At 42.4% G+C, this 19,083-nt stretch overlaps 1 protein-coding gene and 1 non-coding gene across 4 annotated transcripts; one reads left to right on the top strand and one right to left on the bottom strand.

Annotated features, from left to right (window-relative positions):
* Positions 1-314: 314 nt before the first annotated feature.
* Positions 315-17,384, bottom strand: topaz1 (testis and ovary specific TOPAZ 1). 3 transcript variants are annotated; one of them, XM_062529189.1, is made up of 20 exons: positions 16,911-17,384; positions 14,780-16,292; positions 14,613-14,668; positions 13,937-14,019; positions 13,549-13,586; positions 11,607-11,650; positions 11,313-11,368; positions 10,814-10,903; positions 10,385-10,448; positions 10,054-10,205; positions 9,842-9,934; positions 8,977-9,092; positions 7,437-7,503; positions 7,135-7,306; positions 4,137-4,237; positions 3,166-3,331; positions 2,712-2,864; positions 1,734-1,937; positions 1,364-1,547; positions 315-950 (listed from the first exon to the last, which is right to left on the bottom strand). In XM_062529189.1, the coding sequence occupies exons 1-20, from the start codon at positions 17,281-17,283 to the stop codon at positions 740-742; spliced, it is 3,936 nt and encodes a 1,311-aa protein (XP_062385173.1). In that variant the 5' UTR covers positions 17,284-17,384; the 3' UTR covers positions 315-739. The 3 variants fall into 3 exon arrangements, with proteins under 3 accessions (XP_062385173.1, XP_062385174.1, XP_062385172.1); XM_062529190.1 differs by having other exon boundaries at positions 13,964-14,019; positions 16,905-17,384; XM_062529188.1 differs by having other exon boundaries at positions 16,905-17,384.
* trnaq-uug (transfer RNA glutamine (anticodon UUG)) lies at positions 12,362-12,433 on the top strand. Its single transcript has one exon. It is a non-coding gene; the product is annotated as a tRNA-Gln (tRNA).
* Positions 17,385-19,083: the final 1,699 nt, after the last annotated feature.

The following is a 19,083-nucleotide window of genomic DNA, read 5'->3' on the forward strand; positions in this document are numbered from 1 at the left end:
GAAGTAACAGGAAACTCTACTGTGCTTCAGCCACTAACAAGGAAATATTTTACCAGATTCCACTCTGTGGGTGATACCACACGACTAGCCATGGTCAGAGCTTGTTCAAATATAGTGTGTACTGCACATGCCACTTTCCAAACCCTCAGGATTCCTTAATGATGACACGGTGAAAGTTTTGCCAACATTTCCGACATGTTGTTCATAGGTCTGCTGAACTCCAATGAGCATGGAGCTGGTACACTGACGTAGCTGTGTGTATGTTCTGGAGATTAAAAACAGCAATAGCTAAAGTTCATTCTTTAGCCAGATCATCCAAGAATTTTTTTTTTATTTATTAGCTACTTGGCCCAAACACAGAAAACAAAATAGGGCTAATCAGACCAGCGTTCTGGCGCTCTTAACATAGCTCCAGTTCCAGTAGATATGGCTGGCCGACTTAATAACTGAACAGGTTGGTATAATAATAAAAAAAAAAACACACACACACACAGCGGTTTAACAAAGATAACCATGGGGAAAAAATCATTAACAGACACTGCACATTTAAAGGAAATATTATTAACAAGCAGTTAATAAACAATACTACTTAGTATCAGTAAAACACTTAAAAAAAAAACAGCAAACAAACTAAAATTGTTCTTACAGTAAGAAAAGGAACCTCTATTCTATACACGTGAGCATGTCATCTTGAAGTGCATGATGGGTGGAGTATGTACATGCATGTCCGATTGCAGGATCACACAGACCACAGCCTGAGGGCCCAGCTATGGTTGTAGCTGAGCCAGTTGTGGGCGGAGCCTGCCTCGATGGTGTACACCTGTTCCTGCTGTGAGTTGACGGTGGTGTAGCTCAGTCTGAGTTTGGGGTTGGCCAGCTGGGCCGAGGACAGCAGCCGACAGCCAGCCGACAAGTACTCGCTCTCGGGAACAGAACCGTTGCTTGAAGCCCTAGACACACACACACACACACACACACACACAAATGTACATGTGCAACCAATTATTACCATAACATCCATCACGCCTGTGAAATGTCATTTTCTTGGATTGGTCTAATTAGGCCTTCGCAAGTGAGGCAGTGCCACTTAAAACCCTTAGAACTTCATAGAACTTCTTCAACTTCTTCTTCTTCAACTTCTTGAATTTCCCCTTGGGGATCAATAAAGTATCTATCGATCTATCTATCTAACTTACCCTCAACTCCCACAAGATCACACACAAACAGGATATGAAATAGCTGCTTATCATGATGGCATTCAATGCAAATTAGTCACACTAGCTATGCAGTCTGCGGCACACATGACACCATCTTGCAAGGCAGGGTGAAGGTAGAATATGCCATATGGGCTATTGCTACTTACCTTTTCAGGGTAACCACCGGAGCGGGACAGATGTTGGGGATCTCAGGAGAGTGAGGGATGTTGCGGGAGATGAACATCTCGAGACATACGGCCATCTCCACCTCGTTCAGAGAGCTCGGCAACTCCAGAACTAGGGAACCTGGTGCCACGTTCACCAAGGGGTAGTACCCCACTTTCAGGGCACCTACACACGACATTTCAACAAGACATATGGAATTTCTTTAGAAAAAAAAAAAAAAATTTATTTATAAGTTGCTAATACTGCTGGTTAAGCAGAGTAGGGACAGAAGAGGTAATCACATTGATGCTTACACACATACACATAAAATGATGTGAATTGGAATGTAAATAGTGTCATAATTTAGCCTACGTTGGAAAAGTATTCGGGCACGATTCCAGCGGTTGCGCTTGCCGAGGTCACAGATGAGGTTCTGGACCAGCAACAGCTCTGCGCGCAGTCCATTGGTCAGCATGAAGTCCAGCGTATCCGCGGCAACCAGCAAGGCAGTCCGCTCCAAACACGACCTCAGCAGGGAATTGAACAGGCCTGTGTAATCACCCACATCAGCCGAATCTGTCACACACATCCAGACACACACACACACACACACACACACACACACACACACACACACACACACACACAAACACACACACACACACACACACACACACACACACACACACACACACACACACACACACACACACAGGACAAATATGTCTTCATTTAGGCAGACTTATAAAGTGAAATTGATCTGTATGCAAGGCTGATCGACAGGAAATGATCTGTGCCTGAAAGTATCAAATACATTCAAAGACAAAATAGAGAATAGCCTTTCTTGACATTGTTCCTTGGCAAGCTCAAGCCTGAATTCAGGCACTATGAACTCCATCAGGCCTGTGTATGGTTTGGGAGATGAATGAATGATGGGGATGAATGGAGTGTAGTGCTGCCACTAACGACTAATTTTCTAACGATTAATCTTTCGACTAATTTTTCGATTAGTCGACTAATCTAAACGACTATTTTTTTTTGTTTTAAATCAAGTTTTCGTTATTTTGTTGTGTCCATTTTATTTTTAACTCAACTGAAGGGCCAAAACATGACATATAGCCATAGATATAGATATGCTCATATCAATATCAGCCTACTTTTGTAGAGTTAATAACAGAATTAATAACATTACAACTGTTAGAGACGGGAGACCAAAAATAAATAGGGGGTCAAAAGCAAAACGATTAGTCGACTAAAAAAATTGGCGTCGACTAATTTTCATAATCGATTACTTCGATTATGTCGATTAATCGCGGCAGCACTAATGGAGTGTACCCTGACTCATCTCACCGCCGAGAGGCTGCAGGCCGGGGAGGTGCATGAGGACCTCCAGCGCGTCCCGGTTAGAGGTGCACTGGGCCAGCCGCGTCTGGACCGCCACGCGGTGCACCACGTCCCCACGCTCACACGGCCACTTGCTGCAGCTCACAAACCAGTTGTTCTCTACGCACACACGCACACACACACACACACACACACACACACACACACACACACACACACACACACACACACACACACACACACACACACACACACACACACACACACACACACACACACACACACACACACACACACACACAGAGGTTGCTACAAAAATGCTACTTGACAAAACAACTGAATATACACTGAATGACTGATTATTGAGTTCATTGCAAATGCATTCATCAAAACATGCATTGATCATCTGTGTGTGTGTGTGTGTGTGTGTGTGTGTGTGTGAGTGTAGTTGGGCCCTTACCCTTCAGCACATTCAGGGCTCCCTCCATGCTGCCACAATGCAGGTGAAGTTCTGTTGCCATGGTGATGAGACAACACCGCGAGGTGCTATCCTCATTGCTAAAGACCCCCTTCATCACAGAGTAACATGGCTGTTGCTGAGACAATATATCCACAATCCTCTGCCCCTGAAAGACACACGTTTGGACACCCAATTACAGTCCACTCAGACAATAAGCAACAATACAGCAATAGACCAGAGCTACGTGGCCTTTGGCAGAGGTCTGTGCTCTCTGAGTGCCCTTGTGGTTCTCAATGCACGTTCATTGGAATCATCTAATGGGTCTTTTCCACTGCATGGTATTATCTCCACGCGATTCCACAAGCTTTTCTGGTTTTCCATTAGCAAAAACTGGTACCGTTTTTGGCATCATGCCCGTTAAGGTTCCAAGCGAGCTGAGACGAGACAAAAAGGTGATGTTAATGACGTCACCGTTGTTTTCTTCAGCGTTGCTATGGCAATCGGTTAGCTTATGAGGGTACTTTGCTGCAGTGAAAAACAAACACCCGATACCAAAATCGAGTCGCGTCGAGATGATACCATGCAATGGAAACGCCCCATAAAATACAAATGAGTAGGCGCCTTTATTACAGCAAATCTCTGCCTTATAAGTATAGTGTTTCTTATCGTTCAAGTGATAATGTGGTGATTGTTGATTTGCTTTTTAATCTTCCTGTTTACATTGTTTACATTGTACTGTATGTTGTGTGTGGTGTCTTAAGCTGCTGGGACCTTGAATCTCCCCTTGGGGATCAATAAAGTATCTATCTATCTATCTATCTATCTATCTATCTATCTAATGGAGTAACATATCAAACATCAATTGGTCTCTCTCATTTTCATCTCTATTCACCAACAGCTCTAGATGTCCAATAAATCTGATCAAGGTGATAGCAGTATGTGGCACATAACAGTCGATAAGACACCCATACCTTGCACCACTGCTGTGTCTTATAATAGTGGATCAGCATGGAGATTCCAATTCTGCCCAAGAAGTTCCGGTCCAGTCCTTCATCTGATACCTGACTGACCGCTGCACACACACACACGCAAAGCACGGACAAAATGATTACAGCACAAAACTATGGAAAAGTGAGTCTGATCAGTCTGTCTGTATCCGTTCCTACCACATTTCTCAAATTGTTCATGTGCGGTTCCATCCATCCTGACGCTTAATTACACAAATCAATACCTGCACTACCTACAAAAAATGGTACTTGCATCAGCCATGCACTTGAAACTGAAGACTTTTGTAACTCCTTTTTGAGAAGATAGTAATTAAGCTTAGTCAAATATGACAGTAAAAGTGTGCATTCTCAAGTTTTTTGATAGCATTTCACAGAACATTCCATAGACAGACATTTCTGCGACAAGACACAGCTTGCCAGTGAATCTGTTTCTACAACAGAATAGTACGTATAAGTATAAACCCTTTTGATCCTGTGAGGGAAATTCGGTCTCTGCATTTATCCCAATCAACGAATCAGTAAAACTCACACTAACACACACAGTGAGGTGAAGCACACACTAACCCAGAGCAGTGAGCTGCCTGCTTAAAGTGGAATGTATAGTCGACGCACCCGACCTGTCGCGCGACAATGTGACGTCAAAATGACGTAGTTCTCGCTGGCGCGCCAGGATTTAAACCTGCGCACCAGTCAATTTTTTTCAGAGTGGCACTCGCTTCACCACAACAAGAGGAAGTGGCCGGTGAGTAGTGGTGGGGGAAAAAATCGATTCTGTTCAGTATCGCAATATTTTGTGCATGCAATTATATCGATACTAGTAGCTCAAAGTATCGCAATACTTAATAATAGAATTTAATTATCTATTTTACTTTTATTTGAGTCCCCAAGGGGAATTTCAAGATATTACACTCACAAGGTGGCGCTTGTTGTGGCGGTTTATTGTGCATTCAACGGCAATTTCAAATAAAAATGGCTTCACAATCACAACCTGTTATAGACGACCCTCCATCCAGGGTTCGTACACCTTTTTCATGGCCAAATTCAAGCACTTTTTAAGGACTTTCAAGACCAGTTTTCCAGTACCGAAATCGAGTGTAAACAAATCCAAAGCCCTGTTGTTTGAGGTCACTGTAGGACAAAAAAACAGAAAATTTGATACAACCTAAGCCCAATATATAACCAGCAGCTATCATTAGGTTAACTGAATGGGGCATAGAAAATGGAACCATTTCATTAGTGTTTGCTGCTGCTCTATTTGGTCTATGTCATATCAAATTTCCTTGTTCTTTTTCTTACTGACAGCACTCGATAATGTTGAACAGCATGGATTGATTCACACCATATTTCAGGGGTGTGATTGGCAAAGGACAACATTTTTTGAAAAATAACCCCTTAAATGATGACATCTGATGACTTTTATGAGAACTATTGATAAACTGTGATACATATATTTCAAACATTATAACCACAATATAGTCTATATATAAGTCTATAACTAATTTATAGCAAAGTAGCCTAGGCCTACTCAAGACTCAACCAGATATGGCTGAAATATGTAGGCTATCATGATCATTTTGCCAACAATGATGTAGAACACATAGCCTGCCCCCTTACAGTCCTCTAGTCCTGATAGTGAACCATAGGCCTATAGATATTGATGCTGTTTGAAGAGGTTGCTCCGAAGAAAATCAAATTGCACCACTCCCTCTCCTTCCAAAGTATCATGTCCGCTACACCCCTCCTCCTAAAATAAATGGCAGGCCCTACTGTTATATGCTTCATCACTAGTTGTTCAAGTGCACACACTAAATGGAGAGCTATGATTAAAATTCAGACTGTGCCTTTAAATAGGCGACTTTTTTCATCTATCAGCACAATGCGACAGTAAGCCATTTCCACTATAAAATCAGCTCAATATTATGTGCAAGACTGATGTTTACCAAGCATGCCAGCGTGTTAATATCTCATCACTATCATACGTTTTCTCATAGTGAGATGGCTATCCCGAAATATGTTTTGAATGACATGGGGCGCACGGGGGTGAACGGCTAGACAAACGCGAAATGACAAGGTGTTAACTAAACAATTTAGTAGACCTAAGGTCGACAGGCTTTGTGGTTAACACGATGAAAGCCAGTAGGCTAGTCGGTCACAGCTAACTTCAAGCACAATAGCTAAGACTTACACGCGCAAAAATTAAAAGTCAATTATCAGCATCACGAGATTGCTGCTGTCATTATTATCGAAAAATCCACACACGTCAAACTGGACGCGAACGCGTGGCAAAGCCAAAACAACTTCATAAATGATGTCTCTTTAAATAAATAATTGTACCTTTACCGTTTCATGGCTTCTGCTAAGAAACAAATAGTTCACCACACACATCGAACTTGCATCAAACATTCATCAACACACGTCTGCTTTCACTTTCAATGAAGAAGACTATAGCGAACGGACATGTTTGCGGAGTGATGAATGAGAAGCACCAAACCCGTCGTCATTGTCAGCGCAGCGCATAGACAGCAAATTAATTTTATTTCCCTTCATTTAATAATTGGTCTATTTAAGTCAGACTGCCGAGAAATATGTAGGCCTAGCACTTTCAAGCATTCACAAGCACTTTACCCAAAATCCAAGTATTTTTCAAACCTTGAAAACACCACATTAAAATCCAAGCATTTTCATGGATTTCAAGCACCCGTACGAACCCTGTCCATCACATTGAAAGTGTGGGTGTACTTCGGTTTTCAACAAAAAGCCAATAGTAAGGACCTTGATATGCACCACGCCTTTGAATAATATGAGAGACATGAATAGCAATATATCGCAGAATCGAATCGCAATACTTGTTGTATCGCAATATGTTTAGAATCGCAATAATATCGAATTTTGGCCCAAATATCGCAATAGTATCGAATTGTCATTCTTTTGCCAATTCCCACCCCTACCGGTGAGCGGTTACCTGCTTCAGCAAAGCTGCTGTAGGGGGCGCTGCGCGACTGAGACGGCTCCACCAGCAGCGCCGTGGCAACGGACGCGCAGAACTTGAGCAGGTGGCTGGTGGTGCAGGGGCTCGCGCACACGCGCACAAACACCGCCGCCATCTGTTTCCAGTCCTCTTGCTTCTTACACAGCTGCAAAAACACACACACACACATTCAGTAATCATCTGAAGCTACAAAAGCACTGTCATCAAGGCAAGTGGACTACAACTTGAGCACAAACAGTGACATAATTGGGTATGTTTATGGGAGAGAAACCAACCTCCAAATCGATAAAGGCATGTGCTACGTTAAACATCTCAGGGGACCCACGGATGTTAGCCAGCGCCCTAGAGAGAGAGAGAGAGAGAGAGAATATACTTCTGTGAGAACAAGAAGGGAGATATTCCAAAATGAACAGATAACTAATTTCTGGAACCCTCCTAGCCTTCATATTCGGCAAGCAACATTTTGACACAGCCTAGCAAGCCGTCCGGAATCTTCCAATGAGATGTGATTCCTACGAACAACACAACCAAAACAAGCCCAGAATAGAATGGAGGAAGTCATCATAAGTCATTCCCCAATCCCAATATTAGAGTTACAGGTATTGTTAGGGGGCTCTAGATGTAATAACATCTAAACTATTACAAGTGTTGAACTTGTGCAATCACTTCATAACTTTGTGAAATGTGCATTTAATTCTGAAGAGATATACAGCAAAGCATGCTGGTAGGATGGAAAAGATGATAGATTGGTGTACGGATGAAGACGAAGCTGAGTGCTACAGGAAGAGGAACATTGAGTGGTGTGCGAATGCATCCGGTCATCAGTGTGCTTGCTCTCTTACACGGTTGCTGTAATCTTATCTAATCTTAAACAGTATTATGCCTCTTAGTTTAATGAGAATGAAATTAAGTTACTGACAGAAGTGTTTCTATTCCGAACGTTTCTCATCTGTCATCCCTCCTTGGTGGAAAGCACTACCTTTTCCTACTAGAGCCATCTTCAAAAATGTCTGAAAACCCAGCTCTTCAGAGAACATCTCCTCCCATAGCACTACTACAGACAATTGCACTCATTGATGCACTTAGTACAGTCATTGATGCACTAATTGTTGTAAGAATTGCACTTAAAAGCTTTAACTGTTTTACCATGTTGTAAGTCACTTTGGTTAAAAAGCGTCAGCCAAATGTAATGTAATGTAATGTATTCTTGAGGCACCTCTAGCAGGCATGTGTAGTAATGTTAGCGTCAGCGCCATGCAACATCCTATTGTCTTAGAATCTTCCTGACTGCTTAAGCTGCAGATCTCGGAGCAAACCCAGAGCCATATAGATACAGAGTTGCGACAACTCCATTGACGCTAATGTTCCATATTTTCTCAACAATAGTTCCCGGAAGTTAGGATCGAACACTAATAGCGTTCTCGTTAACAGACAGTAAAAGACGGTTATTCTAACGAACAGTCAATCGCTTCCGGGAACTATTTTGAACTATTTGAAGTTACACGAACCACGTCACAAACCGAATTTTCTGTACCCGGGTTGTCGCAACTCTTTTTTTTAAAGTATATTTTTTTGGCCTTTTTGCCTTTATTGTTACAGGACAGTGAAGAGTAGACAGGAAGCAAGTGGGAGAGAGAGATGGGGTGGGATCGGGATATGACCGCAGGCCGGATTCGAACCTGGGTCCCCGTGGGCACTCGGACCCGTATATGGTATGGGCGCTGTAGCCTGCTGCGCCACAGCACCTCCCCTGGGTTGTCGCAACTCTGTATCTATATGGCTCTGAGCAAACCGTCGGCGCGTACGCCTCCTCACCGGCATTTGACCGCGACGAACACATCCATCTGGGATTTGGGGGCGTTCAAACACTCCAGACATCTCTGCAGCCTTTCACACTGATCCACCGTGAGCACACAACCAGTCTCGACCACCTACACACACCAATACACAGCCGTTTCAAAACACAGACGTACTGTAATGTTAATATACAGTATTATAGTGTATGAGCCTCTATTATCTGTGCGTATTTGTAATATTGAAGGCCGTGTTTGAACATTAGGGTGAATAAGAATGTTCATTGCTGTATGGTTACATTCTTCTTAAAATGTTAAGTGACATTTTAGGTGAAAAGTAGTCTGGCTATCCCCATATTAAGCTCAATATTTTAAGATTGAACATTAGTATGGGGAGTCTGCGCTTTATTTTCTGCACGAGAGGCGTGCTCTCCTGGAGGAGGGGCGGGACTGTCGAGCTCTATTGGCATCGTTCAAATCAAGACTCCGTACGCTTAGATAATCCTTAAACCAATCAGACCAACGATCCGGTGCATCTTTCGGATAAGATAGTTTGTGATTGGAGCCAAAGGTTCTGGTAGGGAACAGAGGAGATAGATGTGCAAGTTTCCAGCCTGAGCTGCCGGGCGAAATCCAAATTCGCCGGCAGGTCAGGCAGGGTTCACCCAGCCTAGGTGAAAAGCAGAGAGAACAGGAATCTCTACTTTAAATGCACTGTCTGTGTTATCTTGGTGGTTTCCCTTTTGTCTCTATAAATGAATAATACATATTGTCTAATAATAGTCAATAATGCCCATCTTTGGCAGGATCCATGATAGCAAAGCTAACTGGTCTGGAGGAGAGGAAGTTGTGGGCACGGCATGTGTTTTGTGAAAGTGTGCGCTAACCTTGGAAATCAAGTATATGAGCTGGGGAACAGTGTTGTTAAACTTTCTCTCACGTGAATGCTCGAAAACAGCCAACACACATTCAGTCGGGGGCTATTGAGAAGGGGGGGGGGGGGGGGGGGGATCAGAGAAACAAATGGTGAGGTTCCTTGACAATCCGAAGTCACTAACCGAACACACTTTAACACACAAACACACACACACACACACACCTGTATATTATGTCTGAGTAGCAAGTTGAGTGCAAGGAATGTCTCTGACAGGAAGCCCAGTCTGATTAGCGAAGCCAGAAGTCCGGTCACCACCTCAACATTGAAACACAAGCCTGGAGAACACATCTTATAGTAGCCTGTAAACACGTCAACTGGGAAAGAGAGAGAAAGAGAGACCAGATGACATTACTGGAAGATCATATAACTTATTGATATAATGATAAATCAACGTAGTATTTCTTCTCAAAAATGTGCTAAATCAAAGCGCTTACAGTATGTATGGTTGGTGTGTCAGAACCAATGAATCTGAGTGTGCATGTATCAGTCTTACCAGCTCGCTTGACATACGCCGCGTTGGTGGACACTGTAAACCTCTGCACTGTGGACATGCAGAACTGCAGGAGAGCAGAGAGAGACACAAAAATGACAAATGCCTCATACCCAAAACACACTGGCTTGTTCATGCCTATACACCTATGCTAGCCATGGTAAACATTTCAACAAATCCCCCAAATGTTTCAATAAGCTGTCCTGGCACGCACAGACATTTCCTGTGTGCCAGGAGTCCATGTGTATAAGCCACATGACAGTGTTTTATGCAAGTTAAAAGAAACAAAACCATATTAATACCATACTAACTGCTCTCATGTATTAACCTCATAGCTGAGGAAACTTTGCAAAATCAATGTATAAGCCGCGGCTAATAGTTGGGAAATTACAGTACTACTTTTCTGTTCCGAGTTCTAGGGTGGAATATTACCTTTTCATCCCCACTCCGGGGCACGTGCAGAAAACTGCACTGAGTCATCCTCAAACAGGAGCGATTCTCGCTGAAGTAATACTTACAGTACTGAGGGAGAGGAGTGCCAGAGAAAGATGAAATAACAAAGGTCAGTGTTGTGAAGTGAATTTAATGCCTTTACAGTACGTGCGTAGTAAATGTCAAGTGTGTCGTGTCAATGTGTGTGTGTGTGTGTGTGTGTGTGTGTGTAAGTGTTTATGTGTGTGAGAGAGCACTACCAGCAACAATGCACTGAAAATGTACTTAAAAACACTGTAGTTTCCCCCTGAAAACATTGAATTTAAATCAAGCGCACCTTCATTTCCAAATCAGGTACTAAATTTTACCTTGTAAGGCCTTTTTCAGGTGTAAATGTAAAACCCCCTACTTTTGCAATTATTGGAGTGAGTGAGTGAGTGTCAGAGTGAGTGTCAGTGTGAGTGAGTGGTGTCAGTGAGCCCCTGAGTGAGTGACTTACAGGGCCATAGGGCGCAGGTCTAGATGGACCGCCAGTCTTCATAGGTGTGAAATTAACTTTGAATCAACAAAACACACACAGTGCATATCAACCACTTTTGTACGATGCTTCACTGCAAGGGGAATTAACAGTGGGCTCAGTCTGGCCCAGTGTGAAAATGTCTCTGAATCAACAACATACATTACTTTTGTACAATTTTTCACTGCAAGGGCAATGAGACGTTACATTTTTTTTGCATATTGTACAACCAAATCTAATCCTTTTATATAATAAAAAATAACCCTGAATGCATACCTGTGTTGCATGTGTTCTGCTTTACGTTTGAAGGCAAATTCCTCCTAGTCAAATGCAAAACATTTAACATTCAAAACATTGTACCATCTCTCTCTCTCTCTCAATCTATGCACTCTGACACCAAAAAAACCTACAGTAATTTCCTGTGTATTAGCCGCATTGTGTAAAAGCCCCAAGACAGTGTTTTATGCTAGTTAAAAGAAACAAAATCATATTAACACCACATTAACTGCCCCTGTGTATTAACCTCATAGCCGAGGACATTTTGCAATATCAATGTATGAGCCGTGGCTAATAGCTGGGAAATTACGCTAATAGAAAACATGCTAGTTATACCAGCCAGCTCACCTCATCATCATAAATAAGGGCATGGGATGATGGCCACAGATACACACTTGAGATTCAAATAGAGGCATTTGTTTTCTATCTCCTGGAACTGAATCCAACAGGATTGCTTATTTATTCAACCTTAAACAAACTTTGTATGAGGGCAAACCAGTGTGTCAGTCTCTCTGCACAACGGTCGCTGCCTAACGTTTTAATCTAAAACGTGTGCACAAAGAACTGAAACACACAGTTTACTTAACATTCCAAACACTCCTTAGATAGGAATGCCTAAATTGTACTTCAAATAGGTTAGGTAAAGTTAAAAAAAACAGCGTAAGATGAAACTCTCTGTGACCTTTCCAGTCCCTGCTACCAACTCACTGTTAACAGAGCTGGTGTAGAATTACATCTGCCGGCTTCGTCACCGTGGTTCTATGGTGTAATGGTTAGCACTCTGGACTTTGAATCCAGCGATCCGAGTTCAAATCTCGGTAGAACCTTTGCTTTGCTTTGCTTTGGATTAACCCTTTCATGCGCAACGTCCACATGCGTGGACAGTAACTTTAACTCTGTTTTCTACTTATTTATCATGTTGATATACACCAATCCACTTCAGGGCAGTTTTAGTAGGTCCTTGGCAATATATTAACAATATGTATCATCTTATATTTGGAATATTGACTGCTTGATGACATCATCAATTCAACATGAGTGACAGTAATGGCCATATGCTGAATGCTCCAGGCATATCTGTAAAAAGCTAGTACTCAAGAAGGCAAAATCATGTAAAAAAAAATATTATGCTGTACAGGAGAGTGTGTTGAACAACTCTATGTTTTCAGAAATTAAATCGGATGTAAAATAGAGTTTGTAGACCCTAAAAAGCAACTGTCCACGTATGTGGACGTTGCGCAACAGAGGAGTTAAATGGCCAAAAATTAGATTTTGTAACTAGGACTTTTTTTTTTTTTTTTTTTTCAAATATGATTTTAATTGCTTTAAATTACCAAGAAACAAACATTTGGTAAACATATTTATAAATAATGACCTAATTACATGTGGTAATGCCAAGGTGGTATGGTAATATGGTGGTAGTAGAGGGGTGGGTGGGTAGTAGAGGGGTGGGTATGAGAGTACTAGAGGGGTGGGTGGGTTAGTAGTAGAGGGGTGGGTAGTAGGGATGTAGTAGAGGGGTGGTTGGGTAGTGGTGGTAGTAGAGGTGGGTAATATGGGGGTAGTAGAGGGGTGGGTGAGGGTCGGTGAGCAATAATGGGGGTAGTAGAGGGGTTGGGTGGGTAGTATGGAGGTAGTAGAGAGGTGGGTGGGTAGTATGGGGGTATTGGAGGGCTGGGTGGATAGTATGGAGGAAGTAGAGGGCCATAGTTTCCACATTTTCTGTCATTACATTTTATTATTTTTTACCCCTTTGTTGCGCACTGTCCACATACGTGGACAATAACATAACTTCTATATAAAAGCATATTTTTAAAAAATTCCAACTGATTTTCAGTATTGGGCTCATATAGAGTAATACAATCACTACTAAAAAAATCTAGACACTTTTTTTCATAATGCGTGCATGAAAGGGTTAAAGCATCTGTAAACATAAACTTACCAGGAGTTCCAGCCGGATTTCTGATCCTCTTCACCTTCCTCCAAACAGACACAGCACACAAATAGTGTTAAGCATGATTGTCTCTGTGTGACTGAGGCATGCTACTTAGAAACACCCCGTATTCACATAAAACCAACTAGTACCAACTTTAGTGTAACTGTAACAATTTGGCAGACTTTAAAATCCTGTTGTATTTTTTATTTTTGAGTCCATCATTCATTCTTCTCTGTTCTCTTTTCTCTCTTGTATCAAAAATAAGCAAATAATCATGTAAAGGCATATTATACCGTATAAAAACCTCATGTACAAAACTATTGCTCTCTTTGTTAATGAAGCGCTGTTTTCTTTCTCTGTTCTACATGGTTTGCGGTAAATATTTATTACACACCTGTCCCCAAATGTACATGTCTCCCACCTGAGTCCAGCTGCTGCCTGGCACCCTTCTTGTTAGGGTGTAATCCGGTGCCTCCTCTAAAACACAGAAGCATCATTAAAAAAAAATGGAAACAGTCTGCAGAGTGAAAATAAGGAAATGCTTGATTCAATGAGCCATTCAGATTTGCTGGCTAAGGTGACATCCAGTCTGCCTGCTTGTTGAATAAGATCACCCCAATTTTGCCAAGATGCTCGTGTTTGTAAATGAACAGCCACACAAATAGGCTCTTCAGACAGGATAAAAAAATCTTTTTGGCATTTTGAAAAATGATGCTGCTGTTTTGGTGTTTTAATAAGACCTAAACAAACCTGCAAGTGCATGTGTGATTGATTACACTGTTTCAAGGTTTGAAAATTTCCTCTCCTTTTTTGTATGTACTTGTAGTTGTTTGAATGTATGGGACAAAGAAAGTGCTCACCAGGTAAATCCAACTTGTGCCTAAGGAAGTATTGGTAAATGTTTCTTTTTTGGTTTGAACATTTTTGGTATAAAAACCTTACATATTATGAATGTTGCAGTGCTGGCTGTAACACAAAAATGAAACCATGTTGTTTTTGGATTGGATTTGTACTTCTGATTAGATTTTGCCTAAACACATTTATCACATAAAAGGAACAAATGGACTTACCCTCACACTGAAGACTATTTGTCACCTCTGTATTGACAGTTGGCTCTCCAACATATCTAAACACACACACACACACACACACACACATTCAGTCATTTATAATAAATAAACAGAGCTTCCTGCCTCCAATTGTACTCCAATTGTACTAAAATAAACGATGCCCGCACCTGTCAGTGTCAGAAAGTTTCTCTTTGGTGCTGTTGGATGGATTTGTGAAGTGAACAACCCTTTTTTTTGTACTTAACTGGGTCTGCACTGGTTTTTCTTTGATTTCTGTCATCATTGACCCAAAGAGATCTGGGTCATCATCTATAACATCCAACACAATTGCATCCTGCTCGTGTACTTGAAGCTCATTCACGGCGCTGTCAGCAACAGCAGATGCTTCATGGCATGGTGAACCTATGGGGTCCAGCACATCGCTAAAAAGATCACTGCTGACTGTGTCTTCGTCCTCAACCTCATCATGTCCAGTTTTGTCCTCTATAGAGAGGTCATCCTCACTGGAGGTGGTTGACTGACTGTCAACAGCCAACCTCCCTCCAATGCTCCATGCCTCACTACGGGGAGGATCTTGGCACTGAGCTAGAGACAGAGAGTCTTGTTCAGCTGGTGTGGGCTTGTTGGTAACTTTTTTGAGCCACGGACTCTCTACCTTTTCTGACACTAGAAATTTACGTGCCGATTCGGAAAATGTGAGGTCATAGCAAGTTTGGTGGAATATTCCAGGCGTGCAAGTTAACTGATTGCCCTGGGCAGCTGATGATTTCACCCCGCTCTCTTCCAGCAGAGATGGTACAACCACTTGATCACTTCTTCCATGCCCTCTAACCATATTTTCAATGTCCTCTTTGTTTTCCCTTGATTCCGGAGAAGATACACAAGGTTTCCTGAGAGATGCAGAGACCCCTGTAGAAGATCTGCATGGTGGTGACATCACACAAGGCGGTGGGTCATTGCGGTTAAATGGCCAGGTGATGTACGTGCGCGAGCAAAGGTAGCGATTTCTCCGGACAAATACCCGTGCCCTTTGGCAAGTATCGACCTCGCATGGTAAAAGAAAATGGTCTTCGTCGTTGTTAGTTATGTGAAACACCTCATCAGTGATTTGTCTCTTTCTCTTTTTTTTTATATCCTCCTGTTCTGTGTTAGTGCTTGGTCTATCATTCGGCCCTGACCCTGAGCCGCAGCTGAACACGCTGGGATTGTCGTCCTGTGACTGGCAGACACTGCTTGTGCTGGCGTTCCCATCTCCAAGGAGCTCCTGGCACATTAGCGCTAAGATTTGCCTCTTGAAGCAGTGCACACCGCTCCTCTGCCTGAAGGTGAAAAGGGCCGGAGGGAGAGAGCAGGAAAAGTGACGTGAAATCTCAAATACTCGCGCTATGTCACACAGCTTCACCTTAGGATACCTCCTCAACCAGATGACCAGCTTTCTGGGCTTATGCTCGGAGTTACCAGACACCTGGTCGTCCTGCTCCTTCACACAGACTCTGCTTACTTTGGGAACCCTGCGACGGGCCAGCTTCCTTTTCACTGGAGGGGTGTACTTAATGACACCGCACAAAGCACAGCAGACTTTTCTTGCAGCTCTTTCTTTGCGCCTGCTTCTTGTGCACCGTGGCGAGACCGATCTCATGGAAGTCGGGCGCAGCCTTTTTGTCAGGGTCACATTAGTATCTGTAAAATTTCGAGAGTTAAATTTGTAAAATGTATTGAGACCGTGACACATGGTGACACTGCACTATAAATGGATTGATTGTACTGTCAATTTTTGCATGACAGTGCCACAAAATAGGCTACACTTACCTAGGCCCTAAATTAATTTTAAAAAGTAATCAATGACTGAGACAGCTGTGGCTCAATGAAGAATGGCATGTTGCTCTTAAAGATAGCACCCTTCCTCAATCACGGGCCCAGGGGTACAACCACAAATGTTGATAATGTCGCACAATTTAGCCTAGGACAGAGCAGTTGAAGTGTGGCGTTTACACACCAAAACACCTTGACTTTCGGATGATAGATGCTAGTTATTTGAATAACCGGGGTAGCATATCTGGCAATAACGTAATAAGAATGCACTTTAAACCCATATATTTAAAGTTATTCTTTATTTCCGAAGTCATATGAGCTTCTTTAGTGTTTAGTACATAAAACCCTGGGTTAGCTAATGAACACATCCACCTCCTAAGATCCTGACGCTAACGTTAGCTAGTTAGCATGTGGGCAGAACGAATGCTGGCCTTTTCAGTTAGCTGAGACAAAAGTGTTGAAAATGATTATATGACTTACGCTTACGTAAGCGATGGCTTGACTGAAGTTGAATCCGTTCACCACCTTCTCGCACAATTCTGTGAGATCTGCTTTGGAAATTTTCTTCAACACAGACACTTTCTCTACCCACTGCTATCTCAATGGTGCAGGTTTCCACCCCGCCATGCGCTTCCACAAGGGTAACTATGGCGTCATCTCGCCCCTTACAGAATTTCACACGTGTATCTTTATTTTCGCAAACTCCACACCAGCGTGGAGTCTGATCGTTATTTTTAATCCGTCGAGTCTCAAGCTTTAATGGCGTCATTAATATATGAAAGTTGTCCACGAGATTCGTGGACCTGTCACTTGTCCTGCAGATGTTTCTGGCGCTCACTCGGCCTTGTTTACAAAACATAACTTGAGTCACTAGTAGGGAAGAGGAAGAATTCCTACTATACAAAGTGCCAGAAGTTTAAGGCTACTCCAGCACTAAATCCTAAATAAAGTAGCCTAATTTTCTAAAAATGACCCCTTCAGTTTCCATCCAATTTTACACCCCTAGGTGTATGATTGGTGTATGGTGAGGCAAAAGAACAACTTCAAAAATGTCAATGGTTCCCTCACAGTTCCCTGAACAACACCAGAATGCACAGATAGACTTTACAAAAATGTGAGGCCTAATACGTCTTTCAAAACTTTTGGTTTTAGGTCCCAAGATTATGGACAGTGGAAAACCCAGCCCGATTCACTGATGGTTGGATTTAGCCCTGCAGCTCAGAACCTGTGTATTTATCTCTCCTGCTTCCGTTCCACTTTTGCTGGAACCAACCACACAATGGCTTATCCACCAGGCACACCTGGATTGTTGGTCTGATTGGTTGAAGGCCTATCCATGGGTGGCTCTCAAACTCTCTCATCGATCCTCGTTCCTGATCTATAACTAATATTGGATAGACTATATCCCATTTTGCCGCCCCATCATTCTTTATCTAGATCAGTGAGGACGAGGAGCGAGGAAGGAAACTCAGCCTAGGGCAAAACCTCAGAAACTCAGCCTGAGAAGAATCACCACGACACGGACTCCACAACGGAAACCTTTTTAACTTGTGATCTAAGCAAACCAAGAGCAGAGAGGGTTGAAGCGTAGCAGATAGTAATGAAGGATCTTTGCCAAGAGTAAACACTCTCGACTCTCTGATCATCTAACACTAATGTAGGAACAAATACATTTTATGTAGGCTATTCAAGCACTTTTTTGCAGTAAACTCAAACTCAATCGTCAATTTGATATTATGTAAAAGAATGTTTCCAAGTAGCTTTAGATAAGCACACAATATGTCCCTAGAGCTTACACAGTTCAACTTATTTCAACATAATTGGGGGGTGTGTGTAAATAATCAAATAATAATAAAAAAAAGTATTTCGATATACTGTGCCTAAAGACTGTGCCCAAATATGTTACTGCTAGATGAGGTAAAAACACCGCACAGCAATGCAATCCTATACGCTTGTATTGAAAACATAACTGCTGTAAAGGGATATATATCTATGTAAAGGGGTAAAGAAGTATGTAATGCAATGGGGGAACCATAGTGCAGTGGTAACGTCTGGTTTTCCGGTGCTCGCTAACACTAGTCTGGCTATCACCATACTAAACTCAATCTTTTAAAATTGAACATTAGTCTGGGGAGACTGAGATTTATTTCTACTGCACTATAGGCGTGATCAATGGGCATAGTTCAAATGACTCTGTACGCTTGGATAGTCCTTCAACCAATCAGACCAACAATCCGGGTGCGTCTTTTGGATAAGCGTGTTTGTGATTGGACCCAATTGGTTATGGACAGGAAGCAGGGGAGATAGATGTGCAGGTTTCCAGCCTGAGCTGCCGGGCAAAATCCGACACCGCAGATATGGATGTAGAGGGAAGACAATATCCTTACTGCCCCCTACTGGACAATGCAGTATAGTTTCAGCCTTTACTTCTTCGAGGTCTGACAGCTTTAGTGTCATGGGACGCCCATGTTTGTTAACACATGCTCTAAAGGTCTAGACTAAGGGGACATACTAGTCTGGTTATCACCATACTAGGCTCACTCTTGTAAGATTGAACATTAGTATGGGGAGGCTGCGCTTTGTTTCTACAGCACAAGAGGCGTGATCAATGGGCATTGTTCAAATGACTCTGTACACTTGGATAGTCCTTCAACCAATC

The sequence above is a fragment of the Sardina pilchardus genome, chromosome 24 (assembly GCF_963854185.1).
Source record: "Sardina pilchardus chromosome 24, fSarPil1.1, whole genome shotgun sequence".
NCBI classification, from domain to species: domain Eukaryota; kingdom Metazoa; phylum Chordata; class Actinopteri; order Clupeiformes; family Clupeidae; genus Sardina; species Sardina pilchardus.